This window comes from Netta rufina (assembly GCF_964035555.1).
Source record: "Netta rufina genome assembly, chromosome: 1".
In the NCBI taxonomy this organism is placed as follows: domain Eukaryota; kingdom Metazoa; phylum Chordata; class Aves; order Anseriformes; family Anatidae; genus Netta; species Netta rufina.
This window is the reverse complement of record NC_140123.1, coordinates 115,450,176-115,466,556: the sequence shown is the minus strand read 5'-3', so window position 1 is coordinate 115,466,556 and position 16,381 is coordinate 115,450,176. Positions and strand designations below refer to the sequence as shown.

General features: G+C 40.9%; 1 protein-coding gene across 7 annotated transcripts in view; it reads left to right on the top strand.

The window, feature by feature from the left end:
* BBX (BBX high mobility group box domain containing) overlaps positions 1–16,381 on the top strand; it is a 132,554-nt gene that overhangs the window by 98,516 nt on the left and 17,657 nt on the right. For 6 of the 7 annotated variants that reach the window (XM_084304595.1, XM_084304597.1, XM_084304596.1 and 3 more), the window contains 5 exons: positions 1,555–1,635; positions 4,280–4,357; positions 6,582–7,503; positions 8,486–8,624; positions 11,300–11,448. In XM_084304595.1, the coding sequence (XP_084160721.1) occupies positions 1,555–1,635; positions 4,280–4,357; positions 6,582–7,503; positions 8,486–8,624; positions 11,300–11,448 (1,369 nt within the window). The remainder of the gene's footprint in view (positions 1–1,554; positions 1,636–4,279; positions 4,358–6,581; positions 7,504–8,485; positions 8,625–11,299; positions 11,449–16,381) is intronic. The other variant, XM_084304599.1, reaches the window with a different exon arrangement.

Sequence of the window (16,381 nt, the reverse complement as noted above, 5' to 3'; positions counted from 1 at the left end):
GAGGGCAGCCCTTTCTGTGCATTTCTGTGCTGAACAGAAGGTTTGGATCCAAAACTTCTGGTCAAAATGCCGTGAAATTGGGAGTGTGAGATCTAGTCAGCATCTTGTCTTCCAGCCTTCCCTTAGGTAAAGCTGTAGTCTTCCCAAGTAAAGTCCTTATATAAATTAAACAAATATACCAGAACAAGTGCTAATTTTGTCTCTCACTGTTTGTTTTCCTGACTACGAAGAGAATTTTTTTTGCTGAAAATGTTGCCTCCCTTTCTTCCAATTAGTACTACAAGGGATCTGACTTGCATTTTGTTAAAGTGCCCGTGCTATTGTCAAGCCTGTATCTTTTAGACTTTTCTCACATTGTGCCTCAGAAGGCACGGCATGTCTACATGTTCTCAGGTTATACTTTAAGGTGTGGGTGTTTCTGTCCTTTTTCTGCCATTCATCCTGCACTGAAGAAATTAAGAACTGCGACTGTATTACAGTAGGAGGATAAAATTAAGGCTCTTTTCCTACAAAGTGCAGCATACACGAGCCCTTCCTCCTGAGCTGAGTCTTGAGATCCTGAGTGGGTTCACTGAACTGTGTCACAGGAAAACTAGGATTTTGAATTATTTTAGTTTAAAACTAAATCATGAATGCACAGTCAAATATTATTCACTATATCTTAAATAGCTGGTGGTAAAATGGACGGTGGGTGTTCATAAGTTGTTTTTCATGTAATGAAACTGCTTGACAGACAAAATGCTGTTTGGATAATAAAGTTAAAAAAAAAAAAAAAAAAGGAAGAAAAAGGCTATATTTAACTTCTGCATCTGAAAGATCATGGTCATAAGTGTGATTTTTATAATGAAGTGGATGCCATAGAAATACTGGTGGTCTTGTTCCTGATCCTAGAGTTTTTTGAAGGCTTCCAGGCCAAATGCTTGTAGTGCCATGACAAACAAAATCAAATATGAGAAATAATGAAAAATTGTTGTGTTGTTGAACTAATAATGCTGCACTTGGAAGCAGATCAGAACAGTTTGGCTGCAAAAGCAATTCTGAAGTGCAGTGGTAGTTATTTATCAAGTGCTGGTGCTGGCACACCACCATCTATTTAGAAGGCCAAATTTGATGCCCAGATGTAAGGTTGTCTTTCTCCTAATGGAGGAAAGGAAGTGAAACAAGCACCCAGTGCCTGTAGGGACAAATGGTCTTCCTCTGTACCTCGCCAAATGTGCATACTGCCCAGGCTTCCCAGGAGAATTTTATTTAACCTTTAGCACCACGGATGATGCTTTTTTAGCAACAAGTGTGTTTTGTTCACTTGGAATCACATAAAATGCACAGCATGATCAGAATATTATCTGTGTTTATATCCTGCTAACTTCTAAATGGCTGCTAAGTGTTTCTTGGATGGGATTGTTAATTTGAAGTAGGGCCTTCTGCCAGGAAGATATAAAAGTGACTGATTTAACTAACTCATTTTCTTCAGTTTCTTCACTTATTTTCTCCTTTCTTGTCTGCCGTTCCTGGTTAACACTGAAATATTTTCTCTTCTGTTCATTTAAAACCTAGATTTCATCAAATACTTCCCAGTTGTCAAGTCCTGAGCCAGTAAAGCACTGTGGGAAGTCGGCACTCTTCCAGTTGGCGGAGGTAAAGTTATATCCATTAGCATCACAATGGGAAGATGTGTGTATTTTTTTTCCTCCAACAAAGTGTGAATTTTGCAAGGTTTGCTCTAGCATCAAATTTCGTATTTCCAGAAACGTAAACTAGCAAATAATCAAATAGTAAGACAGAGAATTAGGCAGTTGCAGTGGCCCTGGGGACCTAGGTCTTTATGCACTTTTTAAACATGTATAGCTTCTTGGAGACCACAGAAAAAGTGCTTCCTTACAGGAATAGTAACCTTAAGACTGTAATAAAAACAAAGCTCAGAACAATAGCAAAGATGAGACAATGGCATTCTTTCTAATGAAGAAGTGAATACTAGGGTTCAAAAAATAAAGCTTTGGAATAAGGACTGGAAAGTGCATTGCTGAATTGGGGACCAAAAGTAATAAAAGTAGACTTTGAGAACATCCACGAATCCGTATGAAAAGTTAGAAGTAATTTATTGAATTATGAAGTTGGCAGTTGTCAGCAGTCATCAAGAGTACTAAGTGAGGTTTCTCAATAGTCCTGGAAATACCCTGAGAGTCTTGAATGTAACCTTGTAGAGGTCGCCGCTTTGATATGGATAAATCACCCAAAGTTTTGAGGCTTGGCCTGCAAATATTATTCTTCTTGGTGACTGAAAGCTGAAAATACTTGCTGCTTTCAGGCTAATAGAAGTTGCTGCCACCTTACTCGTTACTTTTTTTTTTTTTTTTTTTTGCTTGCTTTTTCAAAATCGCTTCCTATTTCAGTGAGGAAAATGGTTCTTTGGATCCCATCTGGTGGCATCCATCCATCTGTACGTTCTTGCTGCTGTGGCTAATACATCTCGGGGGGAAAAAAAGCTATTGGAAGCGCTAAAAGAAAACAGCATGCTTTGAGCCTGCACTGATGACTGTTTCATGCTTTGTTCAATGGACAGTAATGCTACTAGGAAGACTGACTTTATAGGTCATGAGTAGAAGAAAATCTGCCTTACCCTAGAGGCAGTCTCTGGCAGTGCTAGAGTTTGTTGGTGTGTGCTACATTGTCAGCAGTGCCAATGTAAGTCTAATTGCACCTACCTGTGATTAGAGATCCGTACAGGTATATGACCACTGCAGCACTGGAGCATCAGGAAGGTTTGTAACACTAATCAGGGACACCAGAAGTTTTTCTAGTGTCCTTTGTCACAGGACAGCAGCGTGCTCTGAGTGGTGCTGTTCTGGAGTAAGGCTGTTGTTGAATCCAGCCTGACTTTTGGAAGTTGCTATTAAAAGTTGTGATGCGACTGTGAAGCCCCAAGGGCAAGGGAAGTCCAGGCACCTGTCTGTCCACAGCAGTGCAGAGTTTGTCCTGCAGTTGGTCACAGAAGTAAATCTGAACATGGCAGTGTGATGCTGCCATGTTGGACAGGTTTCCACAATCAGTTGCTTGGCTGGATTCCCACAAACCTAATAATATATATATATATATATATATAATGAATGTTAAAGGCTCTGATTGAAACTGACACAGGCGTGGCAGACATGCTAAGCACATCTTCCTTATCTCTGGCTTTTGTAGTATATTAATACTGTTCTTTGTTGGTGGATTTTTGGTTTTGTGTTTTTCAGTTTTGGAGATCTCTGTAATGCTGGTCTGTAACTGGACAAATAAAATGAGAGATTCAGCTTAACTTTTCAGACAGCAGCTCCAGATCTGATCTGGATGATCCCAAGCTAATGTGTTCATATCACCTCGAGGGCATCTGAGGTTTGCAAGTTCATTTGGCAGGCATTTGTGCCGTGCCACTGTAACTCCAAACCGCAGATGCTGCACACCAGAGGGGGCTGGACTGCTGTCTCTGTGCTGCTGGCATGGCAGGGATCCGGAGCGTGGGAGACTGTCAGCTTCAGCACAGCACACTGCTCTGCTTCTCCTTCATCTCTGTTATGTGGATTAACCAACTTTATCCCCCCCCTTTCTGTGCCTTCCCTTTTGATATTTCACAGTATTTCACAGATGGTGATAAAATAAAGTGTAGAAGTGGGTTTAATTCTTTCCTAAAGAATTCAAAGAATCTCTAAGCTTCTAAAAACGGATGGAGCAGTGCTGCGGGCTGAAGCCTGGCAGGCTGCTGCTGCTCAGCTCTGCTGAGTCTTCGCAGTGCCTGAATACATGCTTTGTCTTCAGCCTTCAGTGCAGAGGGATGACAGCGAGGGGAGTGTGCGTCACCTCCAGGAGGCAAGGAGGCCGCTTCTGCTTCGGAGAGCTAGCAGCACTGACACAATGCATGGCTGTACACAGCCTTCAGAGGCTTGGGCTGGAGTCGTCAGATTGGGAGAAGCTGTGAAACGCTGCAGCTTCCAGGGGACATAGAGAGAGAATTTTTAACTTTTTTTCTTTCCTGTGTTGGTAGGGAGCAGTAAAACTGAGCTGGGTGGGGTTGATGGGAAGGCTAACTAAAGTGTTGCAGGTGCTTCAGTGCCCCAGTCCCTGTCCCCAGGGATTGTATTTATAACAACATGCACAGGTCTATACTTTTTGATAATGTAATCTTATGAATGAATTTTGGGAAGAGGAAGGAAATAATCCTTTCCAAAGTCGTGTAATAAGCATAAAATAACTGTACTGGTAAAATAATGTTTTTCTTTATTCTCCTCCCCTGTTTTTTCTTCAGATTTCTTCGAGTACATCCCATTCAGGTCCCGATTTAACAAAGCAGTGTGGAACATCAGCATTATTTCAGCTGGCAGAGGTAGTATTAAAACACTGGTGACTAATTATCACAGGTGCAGTGGGGTGGAGAAGTTAATGATATTGATAGCCCGAGACTGGAAGGCAGTACGTTGCTACAGTTATAATTACACTGTTGCTTATAGAAGCATAAATTATCTTGGCTTGGGTGCTATAAATTAAGATTTCTCCAGACTAGCCATCAGTTTGGAGGCCTCTAAGCATCCATGCTGCGGCTGATGAGAAGTACGCAGGACCTTGTGGCAAAGGGGTTATCCAATCTCCATTTGCATTGTTTCAATTAATTCTTTTAGGGACTGGGGTTTGACTGGTTTGGTTTGGTTGGGGAGGGGACACATGGGGACAGGGAGGAGCTGGGATGAAGGGGTGGATTAGTCTGTTCAGATGACATCGTCATTACAAATACCCGTTAAAGGGCATTAGCCACTTTTTTTCTCCTTTTGTGCGTACTGTTTATTGAACTGGGGAAAAAAACAGGTCAATAACTTCTATAGAAACTCTGTTCCAATGATTCTCTCAGCAGCTACTCCTTCTGGGAACAGTTGAAGCTGATGGCCTTTTACGGAAATGTATTTATTTTGTTTGTAAGCCTTTTTTCAAGCTTCCCAATCTTAAAGGTTGTGATTTGCAAGTTTATTTAGGGCTCACAAAACAAAAAACCACCTTTTTTTGTAGCCACACCCACAGCCTTCTGTATTACTGGCTGCTGCAGAAGAAGCAAAGGTATAAAGAGAAAAAAACATGGGCAGGGTGTGACGGTGGCGGCATCTAATTGATGAAATATTACTCTTGTTCAATGAGTTGCATTTTTAATATTGATCTTCAGCTTTTGGAAATCATGGGCTGTGTTTACGTTGCAGTGCATTAAAGAAGTCACACTAAAAAAATACCTTTGTGCCAGAGCCCACCTCAGCATAGTCATGCAATTCCCCCCTGCATAATTTAGCCTCCTTCCTAACAGCCGCTGTGCTGCCAAAGCTCCAGCGTTTCCAATGATCAGCTTAGCTTGACCTTCTTCTATCCATGCAGAAGGAGTTTCAGAAACATATTTCAGATCACAAACTTAAGCCGGAGTTCTGTTCTTGCTTTAGTACTCGTACATTTCTGTAAGAGATCTTTTTAGTTTGCAAGAAAAAATACCTTGCCAGTTTGAGAAGTGGAAAATTGACCTAAAAAGAGCCCAGTTGATCTGCAGTTACATCCAATCCTGACCATATGGCCATGGGCTGAGCTGCAGGGTAGGGAAGCTCCTGATGCCTGGTTCAAAGCAAGCCTCCTCCAGCTGGTTTCAGTCCAGGTGGCTGTTCGGTTGCTGGTTGTTTTAAAAACAAAATAACACTTGGAGTTCAGCTTAGGGGGTTTTAAGAGGGAGAGCAAGAAGAAGAAAGCATGCCTTCCCAAGGCAACTGCTTGCTGCTGTGAAGTACTACCACCTCTAGCAGTGGCAGCATGGCTTATAAGTGATCCAAAACCGAGTGGATCTTCCAGGTCATTGCTAAAGGAGCATGGCAGTTTGAGGACCTTGTTGTAGCTCTTCTTCTGAACCTCTCTGTTCCTCAGACAGAATGAGCGCTTTGGTTTCCATTAATGTTATCTCCAGGAGATAACCATGGCAACTACTGCTGCTTTGCAGTTCCTTGCAGAATAAGACTGGCATAAGAAGAAAGAATTGGAAGGCTTTTTACTACCTCCCAAATCATTTTGCACATTGTAGTAAAGAAAAATAATCTTGATCGCTGCGATTTGATCAACTTTTTTTTTTTTCTCCCCCTTCAGGGCCTTTTGGAAAACAGAGGAAAGAATTGTATATGGGGATATTTGGGAACTGGGAGTATGGATTTGAGATTTCCTGTAGGTTGTGGTACAATATAGTGAGAGATGCTGTGTTTTTCCGTTGCAGTTAGTATTATGAAAATAAAACTAGCAGTGGGTTTCCCGGATATATTGAAGGCACTTCAAGGATCACAGAAACACCAATTAGATCAGTTGGAGTATTTTTCTATCAGAGTGGTAGAATCCATCGGCCTTATTCTAGCACTTAGCCATAATTATGTTTCATCAGTTTCATTAGGACTTGAGCATTTTTTCAGTACTGTTCTTCAAAATAGTTTGCTTTCATAAGTGAGGATCCCAGAGAGACTGCATGTGTAGTGCTCTTCCTGTTAATATAAGCAATGTTAACGGTTGATGTTTGTTTCATGGTGACTATTTTTAACTCATTTTAGATGTGCCTTGCTTCAGAAGGGGTGAAAGTGAAAGAACCTGGGAAAACAAAAGTGGAAGCATCAGAAGATGTGGCGAGGGAAGTTCCAGATGAAATGGAAGCAGAAGAACTGGAGAAAACAACAATAAAAGACTCCTGTAAAGGAAAGACAGAACAATCAGAGACAGGGAAAATACAAAACTGGGATGAGACAAAAACTGAGGAATCAGAAACTGCACAGTGCAGAGATTTTACTAGTCTCGTAATGGAGAGCAGTCTTTTTGAGAGAAATGATAACACAAAGGATCACATGTGCCGTTCTCCAGAGCTTTCGATGATTGACATGAGCATCTTTGGGCTAAGCAAGCCAGAAAAGATAAAGAAGAAAAAGAAAAAAAATAAGTTGGACCGGCACACAAATGAAAAATCCACCCCCAAGAAGCCTTGTAAAAAGAGGCAGTCCTCTGAGTCGGACATTGAAAGTGTCATGTACACAATTGAAGCCGTTGCAAAAGGGGACTGGGGTGCTGAGAGACTTGCGGAAACTCCCCGCAAAAAAGCCCGCCCTGCCTCAAATGTGAAGGGAAGCATGTTGGATACAAAATCACCAAAGAAAAAAGTGAAATCGAAAGAGAAGAAAACATCGAAGGAGAAACCCACGGAGCCCACCAAAGAATCAAAGCCTCCTGATTTCCTTAATATTACAGCCAACAAGGAAGTACCCTGTGAGGCTGCTGATAATATTAAAGTGGAACCACTGACCCCCACAGAGGAGGTGGTACCCCAAAGCTTACCAGAACAGGTCAAAACTGAGGACAGTGACTGTGTTAAAAAGATAGAAACTTGTGGCTCCAGGAAATCAGAGAGATCTTGCAAAGGTGCTCTTTATAAAACTCTGGTGTCAGAGGGCATGCTCACGTCTCTGCGTGCTAACGTGGACAGAGGTGGGTGGCTTTGACTGTTCCATTTACAGCACGAACTGCAAAAGGCTGCCTGGAGTGGGAGGAAGAGCAGAAGTTCATGTTTAAGCTCAAGTTCAAGCAGTGCATGGTGGGGTTGTCAAATCACCTGGAATACTGGGAACAGGGGCTCCAGGGTCCAGGGCAGGTCTCTGAGTTTTGCAGACTGCGTTCCTACTTACCTGAAGAGCTCTTAACTTTTTAACTTTTTTTTTTTTTTTTTTTTTTTTAACTTTTTGTCTTTCATTACCTGAGATTTAGCTTTTTGACTGAAGACTAGGTCGGTTGATTGTTGACCTGCTGATAGATGTTTCCAGGACTTGTTGCATGTAACCCTGAACAATTAGTTTTTCTATGTAAACAGCTTTTGGGTTTGTAGGATGGAGAACTATGATTACAAGAGGCAGATGTCTGACACTTTTCCTTAGGTCGTTCATTGCTTGGCAGGGGGGTTGGACTAGATGATCTTCAGAGGGCCCTTCCAACCTTGCTGATTCTGTGATCAGTTTTGCTGTCATTGGTGAGCGAGAACCCTTTACCTTGTAGGACAAATTTTAGATTAAAATTTCTGGAAGCTTTCAGTGAGACATATTGAAATACATTTTTTCAATTAGTAGATTTAAATGGGTAATTAGTCAAAATGGAAAAGAAAAAGGTGTTTATAATTCAGGTAAGTTTATTGCTGTGAAGCTACTCATCTCTTTCTCCTGCTTGACAGCTGAAGAGAACCTGACTTTGGAGGTAGTGTATATGCATATCTATGTATAAGGTGAAAAAAACAGTTGCCAACAAGATTATTATCCATTAAAAAAAAAAAAAGTTTGATCTTCTTAAAGCAGTTAAAAAACAATCTTTAAGCTCCAAAACAATCTTTAAGCTCCATTGCTGAGTGGGTATGCAAGTTCCTTCTGAGCCCATTTTGTCACATTTTTGTAAAGATGAGAACAATTTTCTGCCTTTATCCCAGGAAAAAGAAGCTCAGGAAAAGGCAACTCCTCAGATCATGAAGGATGCTGGAATGAAGAAAACTGGGCTTTTTCCCAAAGCGGGACAAGTGGGAACAAAAAACTGAAGAAGACTAAGCCAAAGGAAGAGTTTGTTTTGGGGTAAGTTGCTACTTAACACTGTTCAAAGTTTTAGCTAGGTCAGCCTAGTAACTTAAGAGCAAGTCCTTCCTGTTGTAGCTAGTGAACTGAAACCCCAACATCCAAGCCTCAGATGTTTTAAACTACATAAACACAATTCATTGAATTCCTGTGAACTGCAAAACCTGTTTGGCAGAGTAAGGCTCTAGTTTCACATTGGTTATATACCGAAGTAATTCCTCTGAGATCTTTCCTGGTTTACAATACTGTAAATAAATTTGAATGGCATTATTTGCACACTTCTTTAAATATATATATTTTTTTAATCACAATATTTAGCTGCTCAAGAGCCGGTGAAGGGGGTTAATTATATTTTTATATTTTCAGCACACTTTGCAAACAATATTTAAAGTTCTGTGTAGGTGTTCAGTCGTCATAAAGAGACTAGAAAAAATAGATTCCTTTGCCTATTTGAAGAGAGTGCTGACAGGAAAAGTAAACACCATCCTTATATTTGCAAATAATTATGATAAATACTCAATTTTTCTATTGTTGAAGCAAGATATTTAAACTGTTCATATATATAATAAAGAAATTAAACATATCAGAAGAATAATGAATATAAATGCATTAACATTTAGCAAGGCTGCACAGAACTACTCTTCTAGTATGAGTAACAATTTTTGTCAGAGTACTAACAGATTTATTTAACTGCAGGCATAGCTGTTAAATCTGCTTTGCCATTCATACTTGCAAGTTATGAAGACTTCCAATTATCTGAATTAAGGTGAAAATGAACAACAACAACAAAAGAGTAGTTTTTCCACATGTCATGGTTAAAATTTTAATATGTTTCTTTTGTGCAGGCCTTTTTCATGCATTTATTATCTGGTCTATATGAAATTTAGCTGCAACTCATTTTACAGCAAAGATATTACATTAATTAAAATCTTCAAGAGTTCTTTCATTAGGAATAGTTGATAAAAACCACTGGCACAATTCTTATATTTTTATTGTGCTTTATATAAGAAAGTACATTATCTGGAAATATCTTTTAAATGTAAATTGAAAAAATTGAAAATGTCAGGTCACCTCATGGCAAGAAAAACAAATGTATCTCTGAGACAAAAAAAAAATGTATTTTCATATGATTTATTCAAAGTCACTAGGAAAATTCTGTAAATATTTCATTCATTTGACAAATATTGCTCTACCACTGCTGTCTGGCTGGATGGGGAAAATACATATTAGTGAATGTTGCTTCCTGATTCAGCCATGCCATTAATGAATATTGTTCAGTGAACTCCGTAAAGCAGAAGCAGTTATTTGTGGAGCTGAAGTGCTGGAGAAGGTATCTGTTATGTTCATTGCACTACCTGATCTTCTGTCTGCTTGGAAGAGCTGGTTTTAGTTCTACCCACTCCTCTGAACTCTTTTGCTCCCTTCATCATCCCCTTTTTCAGCATTAGGGTGTCTGTTTGTCTGCTAGAGTCCTCGCTGCTGTTGGAGTTGCTCCTTTCTCCCATTACTTCTGTGTCCCCTTACCTTCTCCATTGGTAGCTTCCCTTGCTTTCCCTGGTGGTCCGTGCCAGGTGTGCTTTGCCTGTGTACAGCCCCACTCCAGCTGAGCAGAGATAAAACGAGGTATCAGCCTGTGTACCAAAACTTGCAGAACACAATTGCATTGAAGTGCTGTTTCAAGAAACCAGGAAATCATCTTTCTTGTGACACGTCCAAGTGTAGAGTGTCTCATGGCCATCCCTTCCAACAATCATGCCAACATCTGTCCAATTCTCATTTTCCACAGCAATTAGAATCTGAGATGAGTAGCAAATGTCATTGTTCTCATCTCATGGGCAGTTCTATTTATAATCTGCCTAGCAGTGCAAATTGCCTTTTATTAAAATGCACTTGCTTCCTGTGATCCTGCCTGGTTGCAGAAGTTCACTGAAAAGTCATGCTTACACAAGATAGCACAGTCATTACAGCCAGGCAGGCCGTGCCATACCATCCAGCTCAAGTGCTTTGTTTTCATCTGGCAATTGCGAATCATACCACATCTGTGGACTTCTTGAGTGGTAGGTACACTCATTCAAGCTGGGCTGACCTATGAGGAATGTTGGGTTTCCTGAAGCCATGAGTTGTGTTTTTCATCTCACAACAAACAAAACAGGAAGGCAGTATAATCCCCCAGAAGAAATACAAATTAATTGTCATCATGAAGCACCAGGTTTAACTTTTTTTTTCCTTTCCACAGCAGATCGGATGGCTTGCCATTTTTGTTAGGTAGCTTTGTTGGACAGTTTGACATTTTTGCTGTAGTTTAAATTATCACCTCCATTCTGGTGTAATGTGATTTTTATGTGAAATTAATGTATTGGTTTGTTTACTTACTGGTTTTATTGCCTTTTCTCATTCCCCTCATAGAACAGACAAATCTGCTTTATGAATCTGTGCAGCTAATTTTTTACATTATTTGCATATATTAAAACTTAATTTCTCCAGAGTTCCAAATTCGGGAAATGGATTGTACATTCTCCTCCCAAAGTTAGATTATGTATAATAGTTTGACATTTACAGTGTGCACGTGTGCATATCTTTCCCTTTATATGAGTAGATGCGTGTGTATGCACACAAAACACAATTCTCCAGAAATGGAGTTACGTTTAATTTGATTGGTTTTGTTTCCCCTTTAGCTTAGCAAAGTTGGAAGAAGAATTTGAAAAGAAATTCAAGAGCCTCCCTCAATACAGTCCTATTACCTTTGACAGGAGATGCTCATCTGTTCCAAGGAAAAAGAGAAAGGTTGGAAGCGGCTCATCTGAACAACCAAAATCCAACAAAGGTAAGTAACTGTGTTCAGTCCATTCTTCAGTAACAATGCCTCAACAAGCACTGGAATTTACGCTCTCTTACCTTACTGTTATACATGTGAAAAGTGTGAAGTAAAACTTTTTTTCTAGCACTGAATCTAGTTGGTTCTCACCTGGATTAGTTTCCAGGCCATACTCTTGACTTCTGCTTTTCATGCTGAGTAGAGTAGAATTTCTTAGAACTTGTACGTGAAATAATTTCCTCAGAGCAAGCAAACCTAACAAAAAAAAAAACAGAGGAGGGGGAATATTTGTGAGGTAAGTGAATTTGACAAGTTTTCCCAGGGGGAAACTGGCAGGGGGGAAAATGGCCGATTGTCAAAAGTTACCTTGAGGTTTTTCAAAGCACAGTTTTATGGGTGTTTTCATTTAGATGTAATTTTAGGCTTTATTAATAAGATACCAGAAATGTCTGAATGAATTGGATATTTTTCTTCAAGATTTCAAACTTACAATGGAAAGTCAGACTTGAAAATGTTCTGAGGTGATAAAAATGGTTAGAGGACAGGAAAACTAGTTCTATGCTCGGCTCTGTTTCTGAGGGTCATAGAGGGAGAATAACTCATGACACTTTTGACTGTTTTATATACAGACAGCCTGTTTCACAGGAGAGGTAGAGAAGTAAGTATATGTTAGAGAAAATGCTTTTAGGCTGTGGCAACACAAAATGAAGCAATGACATACCGATAATTCTACAAGATAAAAGGATGCTCAGAAGAATGCTCGTTATGCACAGCTCACAATGTGAAGCTGGTTTCCTGTTCGGCTACTGTGGTAGTATCATGAGCTGGCTGATTTTCAAATCTAGTACGTGTATTTTAGCCAGACAACCCTGGATTAGATCTATGCCTTTTGAATGCTTCACAAATAATTACATTAGAATATGCAGGATTGAGCAGCTGTTCTTTTCTAGTGCATGCCAATTTTAGTATTGATTTTTGTATTTATATAATTAGATATGGAACAGTCAAACTCCTGCAAATTTAGAATGGTGCTGGTAGAAAGCGAGTTCTTTCTCTTCCATTTTTATGGTATATATTTTACAGAACCTCTTTAATGAGCATGAATGAACTTTTTTTTAACAGTATATTAATGCAGTGGCTTATTACACAACATCTTTTGGGCACAACGTGGCAATTGAAGTTGTAATATCAGCTGTGTGGATTTCTCCCTGCTTCCATCACTATTAAAAAGGTTTGCAATATTTTCGGCCACGTCTCAAGGGAAGGTCAGAAACTGCAGGCAGGTCACAAGCCTGATATAAGCAGTTTTGGCACAGCCCTGTGGAGAAGGCCATGGAGCGTTTGCCTGCAGCTGGCAAATGGGGCTCTTTAAACCAAGCCAGCTGACTTTGTACCAAAGCAGATGGCCAACAGTCGCATGAACTTTTCCGCCAAGTGAGCTGTGGGGTTGTAACAAGCAGCCCTGGAGGCAGGAATAACTGATGGTGACACTGCTGTTTTTGCAGTGAACATCTAACCATAGCCCTGAACTAAATGTAGACTGAGATAGTGATATCTGTTCCTAATTCCAAAGAATGTTGAATTCACAAAAGCAAGCTGGGCGAGCTGGCAGCTCGCGTCAGTCATTCCAGCTCCCTGGAGAGTGATGCTTGGCTCTCAAGAGCTAACTGAGAAACTTTCCAACATACCTTTTTTTTTTTTTCCCTTTTGGAAAAGAAAAATTGCTAAAAATATAAACATTCCATGGCAGTAGGTTGATTTAAATTTGTTTTCTGCCAGATTTTTTTTTAGGATTCTTAAAATTAGGATGCAAGCTGTGTATTTGAAACAACCTGAACCAAACTGCACACAAACAAGCTTACTAGCTGAATAGGGGAAACTGTTCAAGCAGAGCCAAATACTCATTATGCTGAATCCCCAAATTAATTTGTAGTGTCCTGACAGGCCGTTCAGCCTCGTCATGCTGTTGGCTTGCCTGCAAATCCTGAGTCCACGGACAGCGAGAAAACACTAACCTCCAACGGTGTTATGAACACAGGTCTACAAGCTGGGCTTCTGCAAGTGTTGCAGAAAATGAAACACAGGAAACGGGCAGTTTTATGCAAAATGATGGACTGCTTTGGAATAGCTCTAGGTTTTTTATTAGTTTACACCGTTAGAATTCAGCAGAAGCAAAAGGGGCGTTTTTTTCTTGCAGCGTGATGAGCACGTACTGTGAAGAGGCAGTACAGTCCTGTGGGTGTGACTCTGTTGGGATGTAGGAGACCTTAATCTCGCTCTGCTGTGCTCTGTGTTATCCGCTTGTGTGGAGCTGTCTCTGCTGCTTTGCTCTTTCTTGGAGCTGTCTCTGGCTTGTAAGGTCAGCAGATGAGGCCTCCATTACGAACGGTGCCTGCTAGTGGCTGGGGCCTCTAGTGTGCCTTGTTTCCAAACAATATGTAATGATCATGAGGGGTAGGCTTAGTAAACACTCTAAAATCATGCCCTGCTTTTCCTGGATGAGTATGTGCAGAGTCATAAACTTCCCATGCGTTTTCAGTCCTCTGATAATTACTTTCTGCAGTCTTCAAATCAGTGCTTACTAAATTGCAGCTAAAGGCTGAAAAGTAGATTGGAGCACTGCACACTAAAACCCCCAGAGGATGCTAGGTGATTAAAATAGAGAAATGCTTGGGGTTTTTGTTTTGTTTGGGGGTGGGTTGTTTCTTTTCTAACTAATTCTCTCTGCCTTAAAACAAAAACATGTTATACCCTGCCTGATAAGGCCCTATCTTACTTCAGAGTAAATGATGCCAGATTGATTTTCTGTCATATGTCATTAAACTATAGCTACGTGGGGCTAAATAAGATGATGGGCCTGATCTGCTGCCTGACCCAAACAGACAGGGTTGTCAGGGCATTTTGTTACTACAAAGTGGAAAATCAGTGAATCAGTGTCAACTGAATCCTTCCACAGTGCTTGCCGTGCCCAGTCCTCACTTCAGGCAGTTCTTTTAACATAAAAATACCTGAGGAACCCTGTGACATAACTGTTTCAAGTCCGTGTGCAAGGGAAACTTTGAATTTTCTGAAATGAGAGGCAATTTTTTCCAGTTTTTCCAGATTTTCCAAATTCTGCTCTCACTAAACTTAATAGGGATCTGTCTTCAGTGGGAGTAGGCCTGAACAAGTCAGCACCCTTCTGCAAATCCCACCCCAAGCATGCCAGGAGCATGCACGTACAATAGCAATGTAAGAAAATGGCTGAAAAATACAGCTCCACTCAGTCTGTGCAGATGGCCTGCTCCGACATTTGCTGGAGCTGTGACTGATTTTATTTTTCTTCTTTCCAATGGCATATGTGCCAAAACATCCCACCACACGAGTCATCAGTCTGCAGTGAGTCACTAATTCGCTTATATGCAAAAATGAGCAGCAGGCACAGTCATTATTTCTGTGGTGTGCTGTGAAGAAATGCTCACTTACACACTAAACACTTCGCTGAAGTTCTCATTTTGGGAAGGCCAGGAGATGACTGCGTGGTGTACTTTTATTCAGGAAAGGGATTGTCTGCAATTATTTTTTTTCTTTGACCTCTAGGACTAGAAGTAAAGCATCAGCTTAAAAATAATCCTTTGTGGCATTCCTCTCAGCCTTAGCTTGGGTTTTTTGGCTTAGTTCTAAGCATTAGGATGTCTGGAGATGGCAAGCCATAATGTTTCACAGATCACAACCTAAAAATACAGCTCCGTCCTCCTGAGAGACTTAGAAACATGGAGAGTTTGGCAAACTCCAGCTCTTCTGGGAGCTGTGGAGCTTATGGGGTCCTGCCAACACGATGGCCTCACAGGACAAGGCAAGGATTTTAGTAGGAGGCCAGTCTCAAGCTGAGGGAATGAGCTGAGCCTGTGGTAAAAGTGAATTGGGCTTCATTACCTCCTCTGTAGGGTCTTTCTTTCCTCATGTCAAATCAGTGCCAGAGCCTTCTGGGAGGCACATGTGTTCATCCTGGTTGTCTTATGACAGTGCTGAAATGTTCCCTGTTTGGTCTGGCCATGTACATAAAGGACTCCGGGGGAGTAGGGGGAACACATGCCCAGAACTGTGGAGGAAACGCAATTATGGTTTGTTATGCATGGCCTGTTCATTTTCTTGCCTGCTGCTTCCCTAACCAGCTGCTGCTGTCCATGCTGCTATCCCCAGAAGGAAGTTCCTGGTGCTGTCAGGGAGTACAGTGAGCCACTGGAGCCAGGGATTAGCAGGTGGTTAACTCACGTGGCAGCCGCTGTAGCACTAGGAAAAGAAGAGGGAAATAGAGTATTTTCAGTCAAGGAAGATCAGCAGAACAGGACTTACTCTACACTTAAGGTGGCAGTATAGCAATAGCAAGCAAACTTACAGGAATAAAAGCAGTTCTCAACTTTCTATAGGAAGGCACTCCTAGGATCCACTGCCTAACAGCAGGATTGGCTAGGTCTTTCTGCCATGGATATTCTCTGGACTGAATGTTGACAAGTGGTGTTTGTTTGAAATCTCTGAATATTTGACTGCTGTCCCCATGAAGCAGGTATAGCACAGCCAGCAGTTGTGTAAGCTCTTGCGTGAGCTGTTATGCCTGAACCATGCCCCTGGGACACCTGCTCTTGGAGAGTGGAAAATGGTATTTGATCTTAGGAATGGCCCGTTGTTTGGCCTTTCCTGATGGAATTAAGTACGTGTGCCCATGTCCTCTCAGGTCTGGTCTATATTTTGCCTCCTCTGTTAATTTGGTTGATTTTTATTGGAAGAAAAAGAAAGGCTCTGTTTTTCATACCTGAATATGCCCTGCAAAGGCCCCACATTTGGCAGTTCATCTGTTCATGCCTTAATCTAAGGGAAGGGTTGGATGGGGACATTTCCAAAGAACCAAGTAGTCTATTCAGTAATTGCTAGATAACTCGTGTGTGTAAATATGAGAGTGATC